Here is a 27833-nt window from a genome sequence, read left to right on the forward strand (position 1 = left end):
TACATTAACCTTGTAAAGGCTCTCTACTCGAACAAAACTGGTCGAGTGAGGGCTTATTGCGAACTGACATCAGAATTGATTATCTCAAATCGTGTTCGTCAGGGCTGTCCACTCTCCCCATTTTCGTTTAACTTTGTCATTGACGTACATTTAGTGATAACACTTTCCTCATCTAAATTTCCAGGGGTTGAATTCTTACCGGGAGATTCACTTGTTGACTTAGAATATGCTGATACCATAGTTTTATTTGGTGAGGACGCTGACAAAATGCAGAGTCTTCTGACCGCTCTTAGCAACAATGCAAGCATATTCGGGATGCGATTCTCCCCCTCAAAATGCAAAATGTTGCTTCAGGATTGGGTTGCATTGACACCCGAACTAATGATAGGGAGTGAACTAATTGAGCGTGTCGACCGCTTCACTTATCTTGGAAGTCGCATCAGCCCTTGTGGTTTGGTGTGTGAAGAAATCTCAGCACGGATACAGAAGGCTCGACTAGCTTTTGCCAACTCGCGTCATTTATGGCGTAGGCGAGATATCCGTCTACCAACCAAAGGACGGGTTTACTGTGCAGCAGTTCGTCCCGTCCTATTTTATGGCAGTGAAACATGGCCGGTAAGAGTAGAGGATATCCGTAGGTTACTAGTCTTTGATCATAGGTGTCTTCGAAATATTGCTCGTATATCATGGGACCATCGAGTAAGTAACACAGTTGTTAGGAAACGGGTACTAGGTAAGGATGGCAAATCAATTGATGACGTAGCGAAACTTCATCAGTTGAGATGGCTGGGACACGTGTTACGTATGCCCAACCACCGACTGCCTCGACGTGCGATGTTCAGTGGTATAGGAGTAGGTTGGAAGAAAGCTAGGGGGGGGCCAGACCAAAACATGGCACAAGTCCATGAAGTCACTGACAAGTGGACTGAGTCATGTTGGTAGGTGTAGACTACCTGGTTAGGGACCGCGAGATGATAGCAACCGATGGTTAGAGACCCTGAATGACATGGCTCAAAATCGTTTGCAATGGCGCAGGTGCATCCACTCTTTGTGTTCTCCCAAATTTTGATCTCCTTATACCTCATTGTCTCTTTTTTTTCTCTTTCCAAATTTATTTCACTGTATTATACTCTTTAAATAACATCTCCAAACACTAATTTTCCCGATTACTGCTTATACTCTTACTACCTCTACCACTACGGGATTTGAATCGACCACTGCATCTCTGTGCTAATGTGGTGTGGCAACTCGAACTGATGTACGTACGTACGAAGTTCTACGTTGTTACTGACTGACTCACCATACAAGAAATACTTCTTTAGCAAAGTGTCAATCAACTATCTTAGACTTTATGTTCCTTCTTTTTTACACCAATCATCCTCTGTTCTCTTTTCTTCGATCTTATTAGCCTTCTGCCGCCAGGTATTTTACTTTCGATTGGTGATACATACTACTTATATCTGTCGACATCAGTAGCACACACCACAATATTACATAATGAATGCAATGAATTGTTCAGTGATTATGTCAAAATAAGAATTACTTACCCTACTTTCTCTAACATCATTGGCGATGTACTCATTTTTAATATAAATACATTTCACTTCATCATTTGTTTGATGTTTTTTCTCAGGAGCAACTGAATGCTGAATTGTACAGTCCGGAAAAGGTTGTTTTTCCCCAGGTAACAATTTATTGGGGCATTTAACAATTGTGGAAGGTGTTTCATTATTTAATGATTGATTAACGTTTCCCTGCACAATAATAATGAAATACGATATATAATATGTGAATAAACCAGGGCACAACATAACTTTTAAATAAAACTGAACAGAAGTGTCCGTATATAGAGTACGTGACAGTTGTTTAGTTAGTATATTACCAATCACTAACTAGGGTCACAGATATTCAATCTGTTATGATAGTAATAATAAACAATCGAATCATAAACAGAATAAAATATAAAAGAACAAAATTATAAGCAAACTGTCTTGTAACAATGTAAATTCTTTATAACTCACGCAGAAGTGGGTAAAAAGAACAACGTGAATGGACGCCATAATCAGGTGTTGTACTATTCTATTCGAGACGAGATAAAAGTTATCAAAAATTACATTTGGATCAGTAAAGTATTTTTTGATGAGCTCTTGTAACCCCATGAAGCAGTGTTCAAATTATACAGGTTACAATTCGAATGTTTTAAAAATGACAAATAGAGATTAAAATTAAGCCAAATATCTGAAAAAAAGAGTGATGTTCCATAAAACAGCAGTATGGGGCAACTAGCTCTAGAGTAACAGTGGTGAGGTAGAAGCAGATATTGAATTTTCCTATATTAAGTCAACTTTGATTGACTGTATGTAGAAATAATATCGGTTATTATTCTTAACCATTTTTAATGAAACCGATTGAGATTTTAACCTTATAACTAAGAATATATATACATAAACTGAGACGCTTTCAAAATATTCCTCTTTATACGTTTTTTAATGAGGAAAAAACTATAGCTTGTAACTTGAAATAGATAAGAACTAGCAGCAGTAGGTAGAACAACACCGAAAGAGAGAGATGTCCTAATTATCTCATGAACTATTAAAACAACAACCAAGAGTTTTTAGTTAAAGGAAATTTCCAACAGCCAACTAACAAATGGATTGAACCAGATAGTTTGATCGTGAAGCTTACATTATTTTTCTCAACAATATCATCAAAACAAAATTTAGGTAGCAGTGAGGTATTCGAATTTTTCTGCAAATGACTGACAGTTTGTCCTGTCGATGTTGATTGGTTATTGTTGACCTTCAACATATTGTTGTCCTGTTAATGTTGTTTAGATCAACAAAGGAAGCTTCACAATTAAAACATTCACCTCTAAGAAAAATATCCACTAAAATAATCCACATGAGCTACAAATCATCTTTACCATTGCAGGACTGGAATCAATTAACACGATGGTCCTCAAGACACCATGAGATGGAACAGTTAAACCTTGAAACTCACTTCCTTTACTTTGCACTAGTTAATACTAGATAAAAAAACTTATCGTATTGTATGACTCGAATCTCTAAGTAGGCACAACTCACTTTAAAATGGTAGACAATATCACCGGCTGATGGGAGAGAAAAATCACAAAACATATATCCACAGTCTAGTGTTGACTGACTCAATTCCAACAATAAAACTTGTATATTGGGGATATATTTGTATGTTATGCTTTAAGCCCCAATTTAAGTATGGGGACTAAGATAGTACCTAGTCTAAAACGAAGTATATGTGGCGGGGTTTAAATATATAGCCTACTAATCGATACTCAAGTATTCTCACTTACTTTGCTACCACTTCATCGGTTGTCACCTAAACTGATTACTTCAAATTGCTTTTTCTACAATGTTAAAGATGTTACGAATCACTGAGCAAATTATAGCAAGAGGTTACAAGTATGATTCTATCCATAGGCTAATTTCAAAGTGAGTAATTCGTAAATGATCAAAAGTTATTTTTCATAATTTGAAGTAATGATGCAGTACCTCTGAAATGTATCAAGCAAAAGTATTTAACTTGATAAATGGGAGCAGTAACACACTCCAGTCGGTTAGATCACTATTGATTGTTTGAAAAATTTCATAACATAAAGCACTCAGTGTATTAACCAACACTAAGGAAAGAATATTCTACTAATCGATATATCAACACAAAACCTTGCATAAAAGTGCATAGGTTTAGCAAGTCGATATATGTTGAAAGTAATAAAGTAGAACAGTTTAGTAATCGTGTATTGAAGTTTGTGCAAAAAGTTGAAAATGACTTTTAATAGGAGTATATGATTCGACAATACATCATTACCATAAAACATTCCTGTCATCGGAAACAATGAATTGATCACCAGTGAGTGATAATGCTTGATACATACAATGCTTTGGAAAAAAAGCACGGACAAAAAAATTCAAACACTAGAAGCAATCAAAAGTTAACGAGAAAATACCTGTATTGTCACTTTTGACTCAGGACTTTCATAGAATGAATGTGGATTCATCTTATTTGTAACATGATCATTTGCAAATGCAGTAATTTTGGGTAAATTGATAGTAATACACGAATCATCTAAGTCATCTACTTTCAAAGAGTCACTGGATGAAACAACGTGCTAAACATTCAAAAGAAAGGAAAATATCATCTCTAGTTTCACTGATAGGTATAAAAAAGGTAAACTTTATTCACTTAACGGTGTGTGGAGCAATTGAATATTTTCTACTTCGATCTGGGAAACTATATGGTATTACAATTAGCCTTCATATTTAATATGTGGCTCAAATTAGACAAAACAAACCTGTATCACTGATTGATTACTGAGTAGTGACTAACGCTGATCGATTCTTAATGTGCCCATTAGTCTAAGTGACTCGATATTATGTGCACTATGTTTTGATCTTAGGTGGTTGGAGGTAGTCAGTAGGGAACCCTGGAAAAATATTTCATGTTAGTTGGCACTCGCCCCCAAATGCTCTGGTACGGCCGAGTGGGAAGAGTTAGCTCGCCCTACCGAAATACTCACACATGGCCACGTGTATACAGCCACTGACAAGGAAGTCTTACTCATTGCCTTCTCGTGGCGAGGCTGTTGTTTACGAAATTGAGAGGACGAAAAAAGAATGTCCGGTGCCTTAACCGGCCTGGTGGATTTAAGGAATCCACTGAGGGGAGTTGGAAAACCCTCATTCCAAACTGATGGTGTATATGAGCTACAGGATCCTAAGGAAACAAATGGCGTAAGAACCGATTGTTGGTCACCGGCTAACATAGGACTGCATCTCTGTGGATTAGACCTACAGGTCAAAGGCTCTGGGTGTGGCCCCCTAAGAAAATCACCTGCTTCGGTTTGGGCATCCGGGCAGTATCCCAGCCCTCACATTAATCGAATGATTTATGTGGCGCATATCTTGTTTGGTGCCTCCTTGTATCAGTGTTTGTGTGTTTAAATAAATAAAAATAATAAACATCAACAAGATACACCTGGAATCTTCAGGAAACTGATACTCTCTCGAGGTTACAGATACGCCTTTTTGACGAGTGCCAACTAGCAAGAAACCTATGTAAAGTTTTTCCTGCTGAATGCACAAATTCTTGCATGGTAAATCAGTTACAGGCCGTATTACGGTATGTCAGAAAGTCGGGGGAAAAACAAATTGATCATAAAGGGAAAAACAAATAAAACCCTATTCATCAAGTGTATTAATTATTTATTTGAACACATAAATATTGGTACAAGGGGGGCACCAGATATATATGTGTACTAATAATAATCGTAGTTTAACGTAGTTTACATTGAAAACAGTCAACTTAGGACGAATGAACAGGATAGAAAGTACCTATCAATTTATTTGAGAAACTATATGAGACTGATTATTAATATTTAAGAATAGTTGCAAATAACTCATTATAGGCGTTATCAACCAAATACTTATCAAATAATAATTGAATTGAGGAAAATTTCGTCTCGTGGGATTTTGTCATCATAAGGCATGATAGTTGGGTTTCGAGATTAATTACTACGGAGTCAATCAATGTGCTTAAAGTGTAAAGATCAATTGAGCAATCTGACCACCTAGATTACCTTATTAACTGGATCGGTTCTGGTAAGTCCAACGCTAAATTTCAGAAAATAATAAAAAATTCCCGAGTTGGATAATCGACCGAGTTTGACTTTGCCAGCTTGCATCACGTACAGTGTAGACGGGATGTCCGTTTGACAACGAAAGAACAAGGTCACTGAGGAGCAATTCACGGTTTATTATTCTATGGTTGTGAAACATTGTCTACCAAAGTAGGAAACAAATATATGTTGCAAGTACTTGGTGTCTTTGAAGGCGTCTTCGAAGCACCATTCGCACATGGTGTAACTTTAGCAGCCTCTATGCTATCACACGTATGTGTGATCTATCCAAAATTTTGAACAGACTTTTGTAACCCACACGCACTGTTAATATTGTGACATTTTTACCATCCCAATAATTCCATTACCTTCATAAGAAGCTGTGACCTTCAATAAATGTAAGTCTTATATTCACGTCCTTTAACTGTACACATACGTTTCATATGCACTTGTGCATGTATGTGTGCGCCTGTACACTTATTATCTTATCCTATGTCTCTCTCCTTTCTATCACTATTTTGAGGTTTATTAATACATGTATTGAGTAGTATTTTGAGAAGACACAACTGTCAGCTCCGCTCTTCATTTCTTCGTCAATCTGCCGAAACGGATGAATAAAATATAAGTATCCCAAACACTTTTATTCGACCTTGTATATACTATTGTTTTAAACTAGTTAAATCGACAGAACATATACGAAGTAATTTGGATCTATATTCTGTAGACATCGTTCATCACTCCATTACACTGGAGTCAGCTACGAACTTCAAATGACAAACAAGTCAAGAATTCTAAGATTAGGTGTAGGGTACTAGGTAAATATGAATGATTAGTTGAATCTTTATCAACTGAAGTGGTTAGGATATGTGTTCCGTATTCCCAACCACCATGTGCCTCGACGAGCGCTGTTGGTTGGTGTAGGACAAGGGTTGAAAGAAAGCTTAAAAAGACTAGTACAGAACGTGGCATTAGTTCACGAAGTTGTTCACTGCTGGGCCTGAGCCATGTTGGTCGATGCATACTCTGTGGTTAGGGTTCGCATGATGATTGCGATCAGCAGTGGGAGACATTAGATGATATGACTCAGAATAGATTGCAGTGGCGTAGATGCATTCACTCGTTATCTTACCCAAAGTCATGTGCCTTAATAGCTTTTCAGGCTTTTTATACTTTCGATTCACCCCTTCTTTACAAACTTTATTCTCTAATCGTAAACAGTTTGCACTATCATTAATAGTACCATTATTTTTACTCCTTTACTATTAATTATGTTAATTTTATCTCACTATGTTTATGCAATATGGTAACCTAGGTTGATGCACATTTGTCCCATTTGATAGATCCGCTGCATAGTGAAACAACTGTCGCAATAAATTTCATATTTTATTATCTTTAGCCATTAATTAAACCCGTGACTAATAAAAACGTAGATTATTTAACAATAAGTAAAATAAACCAATATTAGAAATATCTCACCTCATCATTTAGTTCTGCTTGAATTTGTACATCGGTTTTAAGCTTATTAGACTTCCCAAATTTTATTAGTAAAATTACAATTGCGAAAAAAATGGGATAAGAAGAAACAAGTAAGATTTTACTTAGAATAGGACATTAGGAAATATATATTACATGTAAATAAACCAATTGGTATGCTTATTTTCCACTTATATATATTTGGGTGAGTGTAATACTACTCAGATACCTAAGTCAAAGTAGAAGGTTCTCCCAGACGAATGCTTATTGAACATTTAGCCTAAAGGTCTAGTTAACAAGGTAGTGGAGTAGTGTCAGGAAACACAGTCCCATGGTAGCCAGTGACTACAATAGGTTCGCACGCCATGGGTCTTTTCAGGAACATCGATTTGGACTTAGGACTTCGCAACACTTTTATTTGAACATTCCGTTTCCAACATCCCCGGTCTAAGATCCAGCAGTTCGCTACTCGTCTTTTCACTTTGATAAAACACACTCTCCATGTGAAGGTTGGTAGGCTAAAAACGCGAGACCGTATGAGATTTCTAGAAAGGGAGCGGACTCTCTTTATCCTCGACCATTTTAGAGAATTTGTGTACCGACCAAGTTGTCAGCTGAAATTCTCTGCTCTTTTTCAGGTCTACAAAACACAAGCTTTTCTATGCATACGAGCACAAACATACTACAATACACCGTTTACTACTAATTAACAAATTCAACATGGCAAGGAAAATAATTCCAGAAGGAGTTAAATATATAATAAACATGCTGAATGATACTGATCACAATCTAATTTTAGTAATCAAATTGAAGATACACACACATAATAAAGTAAGATTACCTGATTTTGTTGAGCGACTGTAAAATCTAATCTTCTATTCTCTACTCGAATACGATCTAGTTCACGCATAAGATTTTCAATGATATCTTTTTGATCTGCTAAGTCACCTTGTAATTCCGCAATTTGATTCTCTGACTGTTTAATTGTTTGTAAAAGTTGTGCTATTTTGATTGTTTGTGCTAAAGGAATTATACAGACAGACATATGGATGATGACAATATTGAAATATACATACTAATTAACAAGCATAGTCGATATATACACGAAAATATACAACACGTGTTGTTTAACCAGTTATATAAAAATTCACTTTCTTTACGTGTTCACACTACTATTTTTACTACTCCATCAGTCAACTTGATAATTCCATCTCACTGTGGTGGTATAATGTAGTAACTTGAACCAATGTATATGTTGCTTATGAATAACTGAATGACATGCTTACATTAACCAGAGAGTCAATAGAAAAAGGTTAAGAATTACTGAAAAGATATATTCCTTCCAAATGTGAAATTCATTAATCAACGAACACCTAAGGAGCTTAGTTTTAAGGCTACAGTATTAATTTTATTAGACCAATGAGTTGAAATCAAAAGGTTTCGAGTTTTAGCAACTTTAGTCAACTCATAATAGTGTTGTTATACCAACCGATGATATTGGAATGATATATATTTCCGGGTTGAACTGCACTAATCACAAGTTCTAATTCAGACTTTGTGATTTATAAGTAGTGTTTGTTAAAGATTGATCTAATTCGGGGTAGCATTGAAAACCAGGGAGTAATGGGAAGCCGTTTCGACCTAGTATTTAGTTCCTTGATAATATGTACCCATGAACTCGCCGCAAACCAAACTCAGGACTTGTAGGTCTTACGGTAGGTCGACGTCCAATTTTACAACGCCGACTTCAATCAATTCGTGATATAGCACGAAGATCAGCCAAAGACATTGTTGACCGCAGTTTTATTCCCAACATGTTTGAAATTTATGAATTCACCTTAAATCTAGTAACAAGTGAGCACATGATTACTGTCTGAGTTGAGATATTTTTAAAGATCACTTCAAAATTTTCGTTAAATTCTTTTGTCACATATTGGCAATAATTAGACAACCAGTGAGTTAGATAGTAACCAATTTTATGGATTCATTAAACATTTTTTCAGTTCCCTCAAACTACTTTAAATGGTAAAACCGATAAGATTTTGTTTCATTAAAAATGAGAATGTAAATAAACTTCAGCTTTTAGCAAAATGTAGTTCAAATATAAAGATATTTATTTCTAACAGAGTTTTAAAGTTTTTACAAGTGACGAGTGATTGAGTGGAAATTAAGTCACTTGAGGAAAATATCATTTCTTATCCGATATGGAAGTTTAGATAATCTGATTGGAGTTCATGTGATGTCTTTGATCAATAATTGGAGATGGGTGACGGCTTGGAATTGATTACAGTAGAGCAAATTTATTCGTTAATTTTTCACCTTGGGCTTCAATACTTTTTTTCATGCATTTATATCGCGAACTCATCTTTTCGAACCGTATTCTACAGTCTTTAGTGTTTTTCATTATCATTGCCATTATGTTATTTCGAATCCTTTACGATAAGTCTTGCCAATCTCATCTTGATATGTTAATGTGCTATGGTAAATCGAGCTAACGCACTGTTTTGCCAGGGCTCTATGTTAAATATGGATGACTAACTGACCAATAATATGAAGAGTGAAGATAAATAATTCCTACACAAATACGCACATAACTTTTTCGTGAGAAATAAAACTGTAACGTCATACAATCCAACATTTAACCATATATCTTGAAATACACAAAAATCCTGATTGTTGGTTTGGTTTTATAGACATTGTATATTTTTCCATTATGAATAAGAATACACTATCCAAAAAGTTACAGTTACTGATGGACAGTAGTTTGAATATTGTCATTTTCGTCTTAAATTCACTTACTATGCTACTGAAAAACATCAAACAACTCATATCCTTTGTATTAAAAATGCAACGCTCGTAAAAACTTCAATGAAAATAGGCAGTAAGCAAATTAGATGCTTTTGGCCTTTTATAACAACTCGTAAACCATCTTGCTCCGACTACATAGAGACCCGGTTCGAAACCTACATCCACGGTTTTCTAATGACAACCTTCATCCACCTAACACTTCAATATGGTGTATGCGATGTCGGGTCACTTAGACTAGTGGCTATATTGAAACTTGATCTACAGAATTCGATTTGCACTAAAAAGTTTAGACAAACAAGACATTGGTTACTGTTCAGTGATCAATCAGTCACAAAATTCTACCTTACGTACATGGACAAAAGAAAGTCTGATATACTTCTATAATTCAGAAGTTAACATCATCTACCATAATTGATTGACAAACCAACTTAAAAAGTACAAGAAAGCGTATATGTATCTACCTGAACAATTGTCACATACTCCCAAAGGTTGTTTTATCTTTACAATATTTTCTTGTAAAGAGTTGTCGATTTGTGAAATATCCTCATCACTGCTACTAGCATCTGAATCATTTGGACATAAACGTTTAGAATTGTTAGTTGGATGAGTTTGACGTTGATTCACTGATTGAACAATATTACGCATACGCACATTTGATTCTTCATATAGATAATTCTCTCTACTTTTTAATAGTGCTCTATGAAGGAAATAAGTGAGTGTAAAACGATTAAACGAGATAAGCTCACACATACAAAAATGTGTTTTTATAATACTTATTTATAAAGTGAAATGAAAAAGCTGACTGGATTTATATGCTATCTAGAAAATGAGTGGGTTTGGATATCATCCATGGAGTTATTATCACTATTTAACACCCAATAATCTTAGATTTCACGATATATTTCATAAAGCGCTCTTCCTAATTATGAAAACCCTTTAAGTAATATATATGGAACAGTTTAAGTGAAACGGTGTCCTAGTGGCTACGGGATTCGTTTCGACCTCTAGGTCGAAGATTTGAGCCCTGCTCCACGCATTTGCTTCAAGTAGCTAGGTAGTATTACTAGCTCTCAAACGAAGTGTAGCTCGAAGTCCAGTGTAAGAAACCAAACTCGGCAAGCGAGTTACATCACCATCGTAGTTGCAGAAAATAATCAACAAGAAGTCCTGAATCTAGACTCCATACCTGTGGTCTTCAGTGCTGTTAGCTCCGTACTTGTTGGGACCTTACCGCCGGAGACTAAAATCCGTGGGATAAGGCGAACTGCACGTTTTTATGGTCAACCTTTTCTGACCCCACCCTCCCTTATGGGAAGGCAGCACCGCTGTTATACTGTCTGCCTGGAGGAAACACCTTACTGCAGCCACATATCCGTACCGTCAGCAGTACGATTTAGCTCTTGGATTTGTTGATTTTAGTCTTACCGCTATTCAACCAACCTGTCTGGCATGGTAGGACCTTGAGGAACGATTGTTCCAACCAGTATAGCTCGATCCGTTCATCACGATAGGCAAGCCTGACCACCACGTCAAGGTAGCAATAACGGTCGGGACATAATTGTCGACATCCGTCAATGAGGTATATTGTAACCTGGAAAGAAAGTTGATATTCAGATACAGATTCATAACAATAACAATTTTGTTCATCTATTTAGATAAGTTTCTGTGTCAACCTGTAACGTTTATGGGAAGGGTCTCTGAAGCTAAGTGATGACGATCATATCGAATGTTTTGTTAGGGGTTGAAGCGAATCATTCGAGATCCGAAACTTGGAAGGCATTCTTTAAGATTTCGGTATATATATATATATATATATATATATATATATATATATATATATAACTTCGTGATGAAGTAATTAAATGATCCGTAAAATAAATCTTATTTTAAGTAGATAAATATCCCTCGGGAAAAAAAGTCCTTAAAATAACTTACTCAAACTTATTTTCAAAATCAATGATCTGCTGATTCATATTATCACACATTTCCGCCCTTAAACGTGCTTCTTGTTCCACCAACTGACCTTTCGATTCAAACAATTGTTCAGAGAGATCTTTTACCATCGTAATTAGTTCCTGTTACAAGGAATATACGGAAAAGTTCTGGGTTACTTAAGAAAACGAGAAACAGAGAGGTGATTATTTTTGGTGATAAGTGTAAATTATTATCAACGCAGGCAAATATACGTGCAAACAACCAGTTCAAGCACGATGGGATTCACTTAGACTATAATGAGCTCATGTTTCATTCTAATACCTCAACGAAGAGGCGTCAGCACTAAACGAAGTTAATCTTTTGCCCACGTCAGTAAAAACGTATCTTTTAATAATTTACCATACTTTATATTTAACTAAGAAGCAAAATCACGTTTACGGAAATTACGATTGGTAAAAGATTAAAAAGAGCAGAGCAACTAACTAAAAAAAGTTCAACAATGTATGTTGTGGCTAATGATACAAAATTGAATACTACCACAAGAATAAGAAATTTGATTACTGTGAGAAGTTGACTAGTTGAAAAATCATTTTTTAATTACTAATTTAATAGTAAGTAGTAGGACGATTAAAACCTAGGGATTACTAGAAAACTGTTGTATCTTAGTTTTGGATTTTAGAGTTTATTTGAAATCTTTCACAAAATCAAAACAATGTTCACAGTTGACAGTGAAAATAAAAACGCAGCCAGTCAACCATGACAAACGTGGATTAGTCCAGATCGCCATACTAAAATTAACAAGGTGAATAGCAAAAGATATCAAAATAATGTAGTAACCAAGATAATAAGAAAGACTAAACGTTAGGAATGTGGTTATGAAAGATATAATAAAAAGGTATGTATGAAAGGATAATGCGACTCGAGATCCAGAGGGAGTTATTGCATGAACCTCGATCAGATAGTTTGGACATACTACACACCTCAGTTCAACAGTCAGTAATTTCATAGACTGACGACAAGTTTTGGTTTGGTCATCCATATATTTCCTCCAACCCACTTCTATACCAAATAACTTCACGTTTCAAGGCATGCGGTGGTTAAGTATGTGTAATACACGACCCAACCAACACAGTTGATAAAGATTCACAATCTTGTCAACCGACTTACCTTTGCTTAATATCTTATGTCTAGCCTTAAGGTAGCTCACTGATTTTTCCCATGATACGCGAGTTATGCTTCGAGGTCACCCATAGTCCAAACTCTGCAGGTTACCTGTATCATTTACATTTATAGATCATGTGTGACAAATAAAGAGAAATACAGAGAGGACTGCCACTCATTACACTTTCATTTTGGTAGCCAGATGGACATCTTTCCTGTGCTACAGGTGACGCAAGTTGGCAAAATCAAGTGGGCTTTCTGAATCCTTACCGAAATTTCGCCAGATACCAACTCGCCAGGGCCGATGAGGCTCCCAAGATTAGTTAGGTGATTAACGAATCTAGTGTTTACTTCTTCTTGATTAGTATGTGAACATATTATCAGTAACATGTTCCACAGGAAAATTCAAACCATCCATTGTACAAGGTAAATATCACAATTATTTACATGAGTAAACTTGGGTAAAACGAAAACATACCTCTTTATTGAAATGATCTAATACCAGTTCAGTTCCATCATTATTTGATGGGGTCATTGCTTGTGAAGAAGATAAATAATCCAAATCAACCGGTGAGCTAACTTCGCCAGATACTTCATCTAGTGATAAAGCTTTCTTATCAAAATCATCTTCAGACCAACGAGTTGACTGAGGCTCCAAAACAGAATCTGACCCTACAATCCTGAGATTTTTAGAAAGGAAATATAGGCATACGGGTTATCGTTTGGGGTACATAGAGTTATATCTCTGAATAGTAAATATTGTAGACAAAAGAAACAATAAGATGGCGTGGGTGGGAATACTAATTTTGATTACGCACGTATTCAGCGACTTACCACTTAACAAGTTGGGTTATTGGTCAATTTAAAGTATCAACTAAACACTTAGTTACCTTTATATTTTCAATAACGACTACAAGGAAAACAGTAACCCGATACAATATATATAGTTCGTCAGAGAAAACCACAGTTAGAACTCAGTATTTACGAATAGACTTAGGTTGGAAGGAAACATAGATTATGTCAAACTTTTTACAAGAAACCTCTTGATTATCATGTCAATGAACTACTTATTAATTAAGTGGCAAAACTGAGTTACTAACCAGATCGCTGGTTTAAATACTACGATGATTGGCAACTAACTTTAATCACTACATAATACGTTATCTATTGATGAAAGCTATTTAAGTTGACACAATTCGATACTTCTTTAAACTGACTTGATACACCAGAACATCAGAAACAATGAACAGTAAAGCTAGGGACTATAGAATTTAGAATACACTACTTTATGTAGTTAAGTTAGCTTTATTTTGTAAAAACCTCACCAGTAAATTAGTCGTATGTAGCATGAAACCTGGGAAATATATGCATCAGTTCATGTTGCGACACGACATCAACACAGTAAGATCCCAAAGTAGTAGTGGCAGTAATAGAAAAGATTAGGTATGAACAACATAACTACTGAACGAATTCGCTTAACAGAAAGTATCCATATTTTAAGACAAAGTGCATCAACACCATTCCAACCGATTTCAAGTCACATCACCCAACGTCTTCAACCACTGGCCATGGTTATTACGCAGACCCCAACCAGATAGTTTGTACCTACCAACGTGGATCGCTCCAACAGTCAATGACTTTATGAACTGATAACACGTCTTGATTTGGCAGTCCCTAGTTTTCTTCCAAACTACACCTACACCAGCAGACATCAGACACGGAGGTAGACAGAGGTTAGGGATATGCTACACATGTCCTGGGCACCTCAATCGATGGAGATTTACAACCTCACCAAAAAATTTGCTATATTTACCCAGTACCCTGTGATTAATCTCACCATAACTGACTTAGTTGTTCCAAGATATTCAAGCAGTGCTTCGAAGGTACCAATGATCAAATAACAGTAACCTATAGAAATCCTTCACTTTAAAAGCCACGTTTCCCAGTCACAAACAGAACATTATTAAAATTAAGAGTTTCCTCTAGACCTAAGATTAAAATAGGAGTAGATAAGAATAATTAATGAAACAAGAACGAATTTCCTTTTAACTTGAATATAGTCATGTTGATGAATTTTTTAAACTAGCGACAAGCATATGTTCGCAACACCTGAATTATGTGAACCTAATGGATAGGAAGTGTAATAATTCCCGTTTAAGGGTGATGGAATACTTTAAGGAACAGATCAGCTAACCTACAATTATACTTCAGCTGACTTTCAAGTCAGGATATTAGTATAAGATTTCTCTAACCCTAACCGAAGTTTTGAAATTGGTGACAAGCCTATAGCAAAACAAAGCAACGATCCCACACGATTTGATCTCAAGAGTTCTAAAGGATACTGATCATGAACTAATTAGTTGAAATAATAAAGACATGAATATTTAAAAATGATGACTATTCCAATTTGTACGAAAATAGAGAAATGCAACCATCCTAATTCTGGGTAATAAAAACCTAAAGGTTGATGTGGATGGTCTCTCGTTACTCAAATTGTTTAATAATATATAACGACAAAAAATGAATTTTTTTTCCAAATATTTAACCAATTTTAGTGGGGTGAAAAATTTTGTAGGAAAAACTGTGTCCTTTCATTAGTATAAAAATGACAAAAACTTATGTTTAAAAGAAATGTACTTTTTTACAATTGGTTGATTAGACGATTTAATTTGTTTGATATCTTGAACTCTTTGTTTACATTTCACTTTATTTGGATGTAAAACAGAAGTTTCAGGCACAGGATTCACTTCTACAATAACTTGTCTGGCCAAAGCAGCAAAACGAAGAGCATGTAGTGTTTCATCAAATAATTCAGGATTTGGAGATGCATTGACTATCATACACGCTCTGCCTTGACCAGTGAAGAAACCTTGAAATAGACGTGTAAGTTTGGAATCTCTATAAGGCACCAATTTTGGATTATCTGGGTGAACTTGGTTATATCTTAGGCATTCAATACATCTGGAAACAAAATTCAAAAACGTATTAAAGCATGTACGGAAACGTAATCACATATATCCATTCAAAAAAATAGTTCCGTTTCCAAGGAAACAAACGAGATATTATTTATCAAGCAAAAGTGATGATTATTTAGACCGCTGTTGAGATAATTAATATGGTGAAAAAAGATTTAACTTGCTAGAATATCATTGATCTAAGTTGTTTTTTTCCCGATCGTCTACAAAATTTAGTTACACTTAAATGAGTAATTGTATTATTAATGTCTGGTGGTTGAAGTCGTTTAGTTTAAAGATTCATATTCATACAGTTATTAATTTAGTTTGGGTGTCAAATAAATCCTCACCTTTCATTTTTGTGTTTAAAATTACATTATTCATTTATTACTGATAAGATAACCATAATCATATTTACTGTTAATTATTCGATACACTGGATATGAACTGTCTTCCGAAAAGAAACATAACCTCGTTTCACGTGAGAAGTCTTACTAGTAAGGCCAATAAGCAAGAAATGACTTGTAAACAAATGCATCTGAGTGTGTTTAAGTTTTTTATAATCCAGCTAGCCAAATGAAAAGAAATCAGAGACACACAAAATCCGTTGTTAACAGGTGATGATAAAGAACATCTTACTTTTTAGTTCCAGAAATTCAAACTCCGAAGATATGCTCATATTCTTGCGTTTTTTTTGTAATTTTCTCTTAACAGTGATTTCATGCACTGTACAAAAATCCTGAGGGCTTACTTACGATTATCACAAAATTAGAACATCTAGTTGTATCAATGGTCTTTTTATTCACAATGAATTCGCAAAAACTAAATTAATAAAATCCATTCACATTAGCCATATGCTGAAACAGAACAGTGTAACAAACAGCCAAATCTAAATTCTACACGACAGAGGATAATTTTCGTAATGAAGTGTGATGGACCTGAAGAAAATTGCGAATACTGAATAAAGAAAAGCAATCACAACCTGCGAAAGGCTTAGAAATGATCACTACAGCGAGGTGAGGCTACTGTATTCTTTTTCTAGACAGTGAACATTTACTCGTTAATTATTGTACCACTGCCATAGATTTGATTTCCTATTCTTCAATTACTACTAGTGGAACCTATGCTCTCTGAAGCATCCCGTAAGTTGCTTTTGTTCGTCTGACAAAATAATATAACCTCAACAAAATAGAAAATATCTGTAATGCTTAAACCAAATACAAAGTATGTAATTTAAATCCTTTTGGTAAATCGTTCCATGTACTCATGTATCATCTAGTTTAAAGAAAATAGTACATGAATTTTCACCATACTTTTTGATGAAAAATTACTCAAAAATCAATAGAAGCAATGTGATAATGAATAAAACTAAATAAACATAATTTCATCCTCATGCTAATTATTCAGTTCGACTATGAGTTAGTGCCTGTCTAGCAAATTCGAAAGACCACTAGAATAACCTTATTTATTAGATACCAGGTTAACTGTGTCTTTAATAGTAGATATTTTACCTCCTAGTAAAATTTTCAAAATGTTAACAAATATGGCAGTATGACTACTAAAACTCAGTGATGAAGACAAGATAGACGACAGAAATCCTAAGGGGGCTTGAACAAGATTATATTTATTTAAGCAAATAAATTTCTTCACTTCCTGGTTATCTCGAGTATTGTCCAGTAGAAAGCTTCGTAACATACCATAGCTTATCAAGAGTAAAACATTATTACTGTCATGCTCTACTGGTCTTAAAATACTTCCTGACATCTTTGCAAACTACCCTTAACATTAGACGTCGCTTCTGCGTCAATCTTGACATAGTCAAGTATTTGAACCACTGAAAAAGTGAACTACTTCGTAAGTACAATAGAATAAATAAGTATTAACTAACCTTCCCAAAGTTAACAAGCTTGAATTAATATTGCCAGCCTCACGAATTCGCAGTGTTTGGCCACCTGTAGCAGCCTTTACAGAACGTTCACTTCCCGCCAAATCACAAAACATTAGAGTACTAACTCGAGCGAAATTCGGATTGTTTTTATCAACTACCCGTACAGCTTTCACACACAGAATACTATGAGATCTAGAGCTTGCTTGATTTAAACGTGTTGATGCAACCTTTTGGCAATGACGACCAACAGCAAGAAGTCTCAGGGCCTCTTCAGGTGAAGATACAGGATACCATTTCACACCTTACCAAAAGATACGCAAAATAGTGATTCAAATTAATAGCATACTTAAATTTTCAAATGATAATTTATTAAATTTGATACTTCAAGTATTTAGATTTTAGGATGATTATTTATGAGTGAATGAGACATTCCCCCAAATGCCCTGGTACGGTCGAGGGTACGGAGAGTCAACTCACCCTCTCGAAATGCGCTCACGTGGCCACATGTATACAGCCACTGACAAGGAAGTCCTACTCACTGCCTTCTCGTAGCGAGGCTATTGTTTACGAAATTAAGAGAAAGAAAAGCGAATGATCGGCGCTTTAACCAGGTTGATGAATATAGAGGATTCACCTAGGGGAGTTGGAAAACCCTCATTCCAAAGCAATGGTGCACATCGATTCTGATTCACTTTTGGCAAGATGGTTCCTCATACATAAAAGACAAATAGCCACTAACGTCAAACTTCGAACCGAACAAATCTACTTTTATTGATACGAAGAAAAAGTAGCAAAAGTGTATAAACTTATGTACGAACCCACTACTAAGATTCATGATTTGAAAACTAAGAATAGTGGCTGACTGCGAGGACCACAAAACAGATTTGTTTCCAGGAAAATAGATTCGATGCTATCGAGAAGTGCAGGAACTCTTATGTGATGCTTTAAGTAGTAATACATGTCAGTTAAGATGGGTCGAGTCAATGAAACCTCAACAATTTCAAAAGAGAAATAGAGATAAATACTATCTTCACTATAATGAAAACCAGTTACTGTAAATATAAAGATTGGTATAAATTCAATGTTGGTGGATTTTGAGGGCTTTGAAATTGTGTTTGTTATGATAATACTCAAATGAACTCATTGTATTTGATTTATTCGCATTCCATCTGGTGTTTATTCATTAACAACTTTAGCATGTATAGTTGTTCACTAGACACTCGGTAAATTTATCGAAATAATTAAAGTACATTTGGCCTAATTATTATTGAAGATGGCTTAATATCCTTAAGGGGAAATGTCCAAGAAATTCTACAGCGAGATAGTTTTATTGCCAGTTAACGTAACAGTAACATGAATATTTAAAAGTCTTGGTATAATGCAAAGGGGTGTAAATTTAGTTAGCTGCGGTATTTAGAGGAAGCAAGTATTCAGAACTATCACTTTCTTAGTACAAAGCTTTGTAAATTTCGAGGACCGAAGGGATTTAACAGGTGACCACACTTTCTAAAATACCTTTTATAAAAAGATTTCCGTTCTTGTCGGTCCTCAGCTCCAGTGGAGTTCTTCTAGGTTGACTTACAAAACTCGGAACATGTGATGTGTTGCTGTTTACACTAAATATATTCCGAGGATTTGTAACGTTCTGATTACTTCGTGTGCTGGTGATACCATTTGGTTGGACAGTCAAGATACTTGAGCACTGCGTAGGATCCAGTAGATCATAAAATGTTTCGTTATAAATCTCCACGAAACTTATCCAGAAGCTAAAACGTATGTCACTAGCGGGCTTGAACCCTGGGTTTTGACCTGAAAGAAAACACTTAACAAAAACGAGACAGTACCGGTGAAAGTATCATCCAAAATCGTTTGTTCTTTAACTTGATGGGGGAAGGAATTATTCTAAGAAATTAGTAAGAACCTGTAACAAGTACCTCAAATATGCCTTCAGAGTACTTAATAAGAGAAGCTTTTTCAGATAAGACTTTTTGGACCTCATCTTCATCCAGACTAACTACATCCGAGAAATCTTTTGGCATCAGGAACGGGTCGCTTCTGTGCTTGACGAGGCTGAATATGGAGTATATAGACCGAGGGATAATCCCAACACTTTCTCGGGTCCCTGGCAAATTAGCAAGTTACTGGTAATTACCTTGAAGTGTGTAAGTTTTCCCAGAACTAGTGGTACCATATGCAAAAATAAGACCATTCAAACCTTCAATAAAAGCTCGGATTTTGTCTGCGGCCACAGTTTCAAAAACTTTTCCCTGGGTGTCTGATTGGCGAAATACTTCATTGAAGGTAAATTTATTTGCACTCTTTTGAAGATTACGAAATGAATGTTTCGGACCATCTATTCCTGGGGGACAGGCAATCACAGTACATTTATCAGGACAAGATAACACGGTCTGTAGCTAAGGTGAACAGTATTGAGATGGTACCTTGGAAAATAGTCCATTATCAGACGCATAAGGCCTTATTCGTAAGTACACTTTCATGGGGTGACTGTAATGGGCTACTTGAGCATCACGAGTACATGACTCGAAGTCCGCAAGCAAATTGCAATTTATACTTGAAAGGCGAAAACCTTCAACCATGCCTACAGAAGGTACTCTTGGACATATGAAGGAGAGAACAGATGCCCTGTCGTCCAACCCTCTGAAAAATTTAAAAAACAAAGTAGCACTTACAATCCAGCCATCTCAAATCCACCGCTAGGAAACCTGATGCGTACTACTGACCTACTTCAATAAACCAAGGTCATAGCATACGCCAATATCAGGTCTTAGTGATGAAAATGGTATTTCGCATGACTTATGCTGACCTTTGAGACAAGTATCTCTGTGAAACTCTGGTATTTCTAAATGATTTTTATCAACGGGATTGGTACTAGTAGTTCGAACACCCTGTAAAAGGTTAAATCCCATTTCCTTTGCTCCTCATAAGCAGAAACGGAATTTTCTGTCATTATCTTAATTCCTGGTTCTTGAGAACTCTTAGGAATATCGGGATGACTAATGACTCACAGACCAGACAATAGGCCCGGCTACCTCTTTGCGTCCCCTACTTTGGGAACGTTTCAGAGAGGTGATATTGTAGTAGTACTGGTACCTAACCACATGATCTTTGAAGCCGAGCATATAATTACTGAAAATATTCACCTCTGCCATGTAACACAGGAAATCAAAAATGGTGAAAGCGGGAACAAGTCATCAGTATCGCACAGGTTGGCCTTGCAGGCATGGTTACTAGCGGTTAATTACCCATATTCACATCAAATATATTACCATATCCCTAGCCTAAATGTGTTCGACAAAAGTGCTAGATAACATATTTTTGATTGTCTCGTAGGACAAGTTAGTGTAGACAATTGCGTGACTCCCATGTAAGATCTTACAGATTAAGTAGTCACATCATAACAAATCTACAATTTTGGAATTAGGTCTCTTATTATAGTAGCAAAGATAAATGTACTAATACTGAAGAAAAAACAGTCCTACATTATTGAAACCTACTAAAGGAATATGGCTCGTTGTTGGCTTTCATACTCACTTTAACTTTATCGATTTGTTTTTACTTATGTTAACCCATTTTTCTGCTAATCAGTTGATTAGTACTCACGTGAATTGTATTGTAATATCAATTAGTACTCATAGCTTACGAGACCGTTTGACACCAATAACTGATAATCTATATTCACGATTAGCTATGATAGTTCATTAGCAAGCTTTATTAGCAGCTTCAGTAAAATGGACTTGCTAAAACATCAACCACTAGTAAGTATGGCTCTTCATTGACGTAAATACATGTTTTCCAGCAACGTAAGCAAAGGCTGGATGATTGTCTGGATCTAATTTTCAATCTTGTTTCTTCACTTAACAGTTTCAGTTTCATTTATTATTTTAAACCACGGACTATCTCCTGATATCTTTCCTATCTACCACTGCCTGCTTGATTTCCAAGTTTTCAGTTCCATTGCCAAACAACGAACACAATATTCCAGAAACTTTCGGTCAGTTTAAACTACAAATTTCCTTCAATCTTTGGCTTCTTTCAGATTGTTCATAGGGTGAAAGCCATGTATTTATCTGGACTCTAGGATTTTTACTAAATCAATCGAGTGAAAAAGTCAATAATATCATGCATACCCATGAATTAATCGTAACACAGGATGTTCCATTGGTTTCCTTTTGGGTTTATACAACTCATCACAACAGGCTTTTTAAATGTTAAATCTATTGGATAATCTTAATTTCGAAAATAATCCATGAAGGTTTAACATTTTTGTCAAGTGTTTTACTATTTTCAATACTTCTTAACATGTATATATTTTCACTTAGAATAACTATATATTTCATATGAACCACTCCCAAGAAAACTTTGGGGATAAGATACGATTAATAGCTCCAAGTAACACACCACAATGAAAAGGCGTGTTGTTGTTAGAAAGATCATATTAGATTAAAAGTTTATCTGACTACATGCTACATTTCTTCATGTGTATGCGATAGGAGGGCTAGGTCGTCGGCGGCGTCCAAATCGCCTAATTGATTCTGAGCTGTCCGTTGTATTCCGTGTTTTCCCTCAGATGTCGAGGTCTTCATAATCCAATCGACCACCAGAAGAAAGAGGAAGGGAGAGAGTAGACAGCCTTGTCTGACTCCGGTCCTTACTTGGAATGCATCTGTTAGCTGTCCTCCATGCGCGTCATTGCACTGTAGTCCGTCGTATGAGTTCCGGATAATATTGACAATCTTCTCAGGAACTCCGTAGTGTCGAAGAAGTTTCCATAACGTTCTTCTATCTACACTGTGAAATGCCTTTTCATAATCAATGAAGTTGATGTACAGTGACGAGTTCCACTCAACTGATTGTTCGACGATCCGTAGTGTCGCAATTTGGTCTGTGCACGACCGATCTTTACGTAATCCAGCTTGTTGATCTCGAAGTTGGGCGTCTACCGTGTCTTTCATCCAGTCCAACAACTCTCTGTTAAAGACTTTCCCTGGTATTGACAGTAGTGTAATGCCTCTGTAGTTTTAACATTTGCTCAAATCCCCTTTCTTTGGAATCTTGATGAGGTGTCCTTCTTTCCAGTCCATCGGCACTTGTTCCTCCTCCCAAATCCTTTTGAAAAGAAGGTGAAGCATGTTTGTAGTTACTTCGATTTCTGACTTCAGTGTTTCAGCCGGTATATTGTCGGGTCCTGCTGCTTTCCCGATCTTGGTTTGTCTGATGGCCATTCTGATTTCTTCCCTCGTTGGTGGATTGACATCTAAAGGAAGATCTGTGTGTGCTGCTTCGATATCCGGTGGATTCATTGGAGCCGGCCTATTCAGGAGTTCCTCGAAGTACTCTAAACATTTTTTCCCTTCTCTGCTAGTGTTCAGCCGTTGTTAATTGCTATCTTCTCGTTCTTCCTTTCTTTGATCCTGTCCAGTGTTCCTACAGTGATCCATTTCTTATGATAATGCTTCTCGAGGCCCAGAACCTCTTGACACGTTGAGGTTAATGCTTCTTTGATACCTTCTCAGTTGTCCTCCATAGTAGTTTCTTCTTCCTTCAGTAGATCCTGTAAGGCTTGGAACCTGTTGTTGAGAGCTATCTTGAATTCGTTGATTTTGTTGGCATCTCGAAGGAAGGCTGTATTGAACCTTTGTAATGCTGTTTGTCCAGTTGTCCAGTTCTTCTTTAGCTTCAGTTTTAAATTGGCCACAACTAGGTGGTGATCTGAAGCTATGTCAACTCCTCTCCTGGTTCTCACATCTTCCATTGTCCTTCGGAACTTTTTATTGATGCAAATATGATCTATCTGGTTCTCTGTGGTGTGGTTCGGTGAGATCTATGCAGCTTTGTGTATACGCTTGTGTGGAAATACTGTTCCGCCTATGACCAATTTGTTGAATGTACATAGATTTGCAAATCTCTCACCATTTTTGTTTCTCTCTCCCAGTACATGTCGTCCCATGATATCTTCATATCTGGTGTTGTCTATTCCGACTTTGGCGTTTAGATCTCCCATCAGAATAGTGAGGTCCTTTCTTGGGCACTGCTCTATGATTGATTGCAGCCTCTCATAGAATTGATCTTTAATGTCGTTGTTGCTATCATTGGTGGGTGCATAACATTTTGTAACATTCGTTGTGATTTCCTCCTCTGTTTTGAATGATGCTTTGATGATTCTGGATCCGTGAGATTTCCATCCTACAAGTGCATTTCGTGCTACTTTGGACAGCATTAGAGCAACTCCCTGAGTGTGTGGAGCATTTTCCTCTTCGTGGCCGGAGTTTAGCAGCATCTCTCCCGTATTTAGCCTTTTTTGTCCAGCTTTGGTCAAATAGGTTTCTCTGATTCCAAGTACCGTCAAGTTGTATCTCCTCATTTCCGTTGTTATTTGACTGGTCTTCCAGGTCTCTCACATTGTCCGAAGGTTTCACATACTTATAAAAATTGTTTCTACAGCTGAGTATTATCCGTCCGTCTGATAACCAATGGGCATCCCCTCTTCACATAGTCCGAAAAAATTGAAGGCGACAGGCGGTTGTTTGGAAATTACAGATCGCTCAACCGTCAAACAGTATCAGATAGCTACTTTATGCCTCGTATTCATGATTTTACAAACGACTTACAAGCTACAAGCATACTTACTAAAATTGACGTAGTTAGGGCATTTTACAGTATCTCCATAGCCGAAGCGGATATCCCTAAGGCAGCTATTACTACACTCTTTGGATTGTTTGAGCTTGTACGCATGCCATTCGGCCCAAAGCACGCGGAAAAACAGTTGAAAAGTTAATGGACAATCTACTTCGAGATATTCTTTTTGCATAGGAGTATATGTGGTGTGTTATTTATGTCTGTCAACACAAGGTGAATTAAATGAGGAAGATTTATAGCGTAAACCAAAATGTAATTGTTCAAAAACATACTTGAACTGCATGCATCACATCACCTAAGAAGGTACACATTCCGAAACTTGTACAGTGATCGCCATGCTATGCTAAGGAAAGCGTCCTTATTCTTGATGTCATATATAAGTTTTTTTCTCACATTTCCCAGAATAAGATAAGGTTCTAAACACTTGGAGGTAGATATACATCTATCTCCCCAACCTGCAGATGGTGTCAGTAGAATAATCCTTTAAAATACCGGCTAATCATATCATTTTCAATACGACTAGGCTCTACAAGGTCTCTAATTTGTGGTGAGCCACGCAACTACCCAATATTCATTTTTTCCCACTATATTAGCAGTATCATGAACCTTGGGACTGCCGTTGATGGATGGACCACTAATGTTGGGTGCACGGGTACGGTGGACTTGGAGCCAGTTTGTCAGCTTCGATATGCTGGCTTAAGTCATAACTAAATAATGGACTTTCTACGGCGCAACTAAATTTCTTACTTCAAGCCACGAAACTTACCAGTAGGGTTTCACAACTTAAAATTTCTCTGTGACCTTATCTCTTACTGATAACTGTAAGCCTTTGACGGAAGTTTGAAACCACAGTGATTAGCAGACACTTCAAATTCTTAACGTGCCGCAGTTAAGAGAAAACACAGTTTTTTGGTGCTCTGTGATCTTAAATCTTATGCCAAACTCAACAAAATGTCTCTAGAGAGAACCCTGCACAAGTAAATTTGAGACGTATTTCTGGTTGGTTTGATAGTAGGAAGTTTTACCTTTTAAAATATAAGATTTTTGTTTGTGTTGCCTTAACTGGAACGTTAGGTTCCTCTTCTCGTCCGTAGATTAGTATCACTCATCCTATTTAGCACCGCAGTTTTTCTCGATATTATATAGTTTTCCACTGTCTCTTGTAGTCATATTTTATTCGATTATTGAAGTTCGGTGAGTGCCATAATGAGTAACTGAGTTTTTGGTTATAACTGTTTGGCTGAATGTTTGACTACCTCTAACAACATAAATCGCGTTTCTTGTCTAGCAGTAAAGCTATCTGAGGTTTCGATCACCTGCCTTCTAAGTTGGTTGACTCATATATTCACTACGGACGTTCTTTGATTAGAAAGACCTTGCCTGTTTTTATAAGTGGATATATTTTGAACCTCAGCGATTTAAAACATAGTGCATTTCGGATTTCACTGTATCTGACTTTTTGAAATGGTTTACATGCTGTATGCTCTTTTCGTGTTATTTTTAAGTCATTTTGTATGATTCCTAATTTCAATCTATGTGATTACAGCAGTACCTGACTCAACCATTATTTTTGAATTGATCTACATGAGAGAAGGGTTTCTAACCTTCAAAGCAGGCCAAACAGAATCCAGGCGACGTCTGTTTTTGGCGTTAAATTCATTTACAACACAGAGACGAAGTTGTTAGTCCTTTCACGTACACTTGACTTCGAGTGTAATGCGATTATAAAGAGTATCGCCTTAGAAATGAAGCGACGGAATATGGTTACAATATTCAAAATTACAGGAATTCAGAGAGTGGTATGATCATTAAGTATACATTGTACTCGTAAATGAAAACAAGCGAACTTACAATTGGATGAAGTGAGTCGGAATGTTATAAGTCGTTCATAACGTGCATAGACAATAAAAATATACCGTGACCAAAGTGTCAGCATAGTTTAATACGATGCTATTACAGAGTGTTTTCTTTGTTCCTGAAGGACGACAATACTCTGAGAGATATGCAAATGCCAGTCAGTAAATCAGTTAACATACTTGTAAAATTTAGGTTTAGATCGGCACTTATTTATGCTAAGAGAGTAGTCGACTTAATCCAACGTTGAGGATGGTCTCACGTTGAAGTCACATTATAGTCTAGACTGACTCATCCTATAGTGGAAGTCAATATGAACTCTTTAGGACCATACATATGCAAAGGATTGAGTACTATACTCAACGTGAAAAGCAAAATATTGCATTGAGTAACTGTACTTGTATGGACGAGTCATGTCGTTTCGGTTAAATATCTCCGTCCACACGTTCCCTTACCTTCACCAAGTTATAGCGTTTAGTATGTCTTCTCATTTTTTGAGAGATTAACCTCAAGAATAGCGTGGTTCAGAACTGATATTTCCGCTAACATACAAGCTTTGTGAACGACGTCTTAAGCAACTGGGACTCAATCCATGGTTTAGATCGTCCTTAATACCCCTGTGCATAACCTAAAACACATTAAATTTCATTTTCAATACTAAATTTAGAGATAATACCTAGAAATAGGAGGTGTAATACCGGATGTGACTGCAGATACAACAACCACTCCTTATAAATGATTTATAGGAATTCATCACTAGTTGAACTGGTCCAAGTAACTTCCTTGTAGCCCTTCAAGAAGCAACTTGATGGATTCTTAAGAATCCGCTAATGGTTCTCCCATTTCCACATGCTTTTTGTACCTAGGTCCGTACCCGTAGGAATTTGTGATCATTTACTTTAAAATATATGTTCAATAAGTGAATGCCACTCACATTCCACCCATAAATACTTGAAACTGTCCACAGATGCTCACCTCATCTATTGAGGATTACTTATCTTCAGAGTGACAAATTAAATGTTTATTCTCGGAGTTTATATGAGCCACATATTGATCATACTTCAAGATGCATTTTTGCTATGCATCACTATATGTAAATTTGAGTGATTATTCTTCGTACAACTTCGAGGATTCAGGAAAGTCTGGTCATTATGTTCAGCGTGTTAGGACACGAAAACTCAAATTATGTATTTCACAGAAAACTCATTCACATAAACATAAGTGGTTATAATAATTAGATAAAATTCAGAATTTGCAAGACTTGAAACCAAGACTTATATCTTTAGTAAATTCTAATGCACTTGTGTTAAAACAAGAAAATGTAAATTCTAAAAATAATGGTAAAATTATTACGTCCAAAAACTAGTCACAAAACAATATGCTTTATCAATCCTCCCACATATTGGATTAAAACAAGAAACGCCGAAATCATGTCAGTCTTCCAACACGACAG

General features: G+C 36.3%; 1 protein-coding gene across 1 annotated transcript in view; it reads right to left on the reverse strand.

Annotated features, from left to right (window-relative positions):
• The window catches only part of KIF20A (Kinesin-like protein kif20a), a 31892-nt gene extending 11292 nt beyond the window's left edge, over window positions 1-20600 (reverse strand). Inside the window, exons 1-15 of the mRNA XM_051215164.1 lie at window positions 20560-20600; window positions 20311-20527; window positions 20022-20277; window positions 19804-19991; window positions 19714-19771; window positions 19385-19678; window positions 17870-18170; window positions 15665-15988; window positions 13506-13707; window positions 11867-12006; window positions 10393-10628; window positions 7965-8143; window positions 7127-7177; window positions 3983-4144; window positions 1548-1754 (exon numbers count right to left, since the gene is read on the reverse strand). Of these exons, the coding sequence (XP_051068354.1) occupies window positions 1548-1754; window positions 3983-4144; window positions 7127-7177; window positions 7965-8143; window positions 10393-10628; window positions 11867-12006; window positions 13506-13707; window positions 15665-15988; window positions 17870-18170; window positions 19385-19678; window positions 19714-19771; window positions 19804-19991; window positions 20022-20277; window positions 20311-20527; window positions 20560-20570 (2826 nt within the window). The 5' untranslated portion in view covers window positions 20571-20600. The remainder of the gene's footprint in view (window positions 1-1547; window positions 1755-3982; window positions 4145-7126; window positions 7178-7964; window positions 8144-10392; window positions 10629-11866; window positions 12007-13505; window positions 13708-15664; window positions 15989-17869; window positions 18171-19384; window positions 19679-19713; window positions 19772-19803; window positions 19992-20021; window positions 20278-20310; window positions 20528-20559) is intronic.
• Window positions 20601-27833: the final 7233 nt, after the last annotated feature.

The sequence above is a fragment of the Schistosoma haematobium genome, chromosome 2, assembly GCF_000699445.3.
Source record: "Schistosoma haematobium chromosome 2, whole genome shotgun sequence".
In the NCBI taxonomy this organism is placed as follows: domain Eukaryota; kingdom Metazoa; phylum Platyhelminthes; class Trematoda; order Strigeidida; family Schistosomatidae; genus Schistosoma; species Schistosoma haematobium.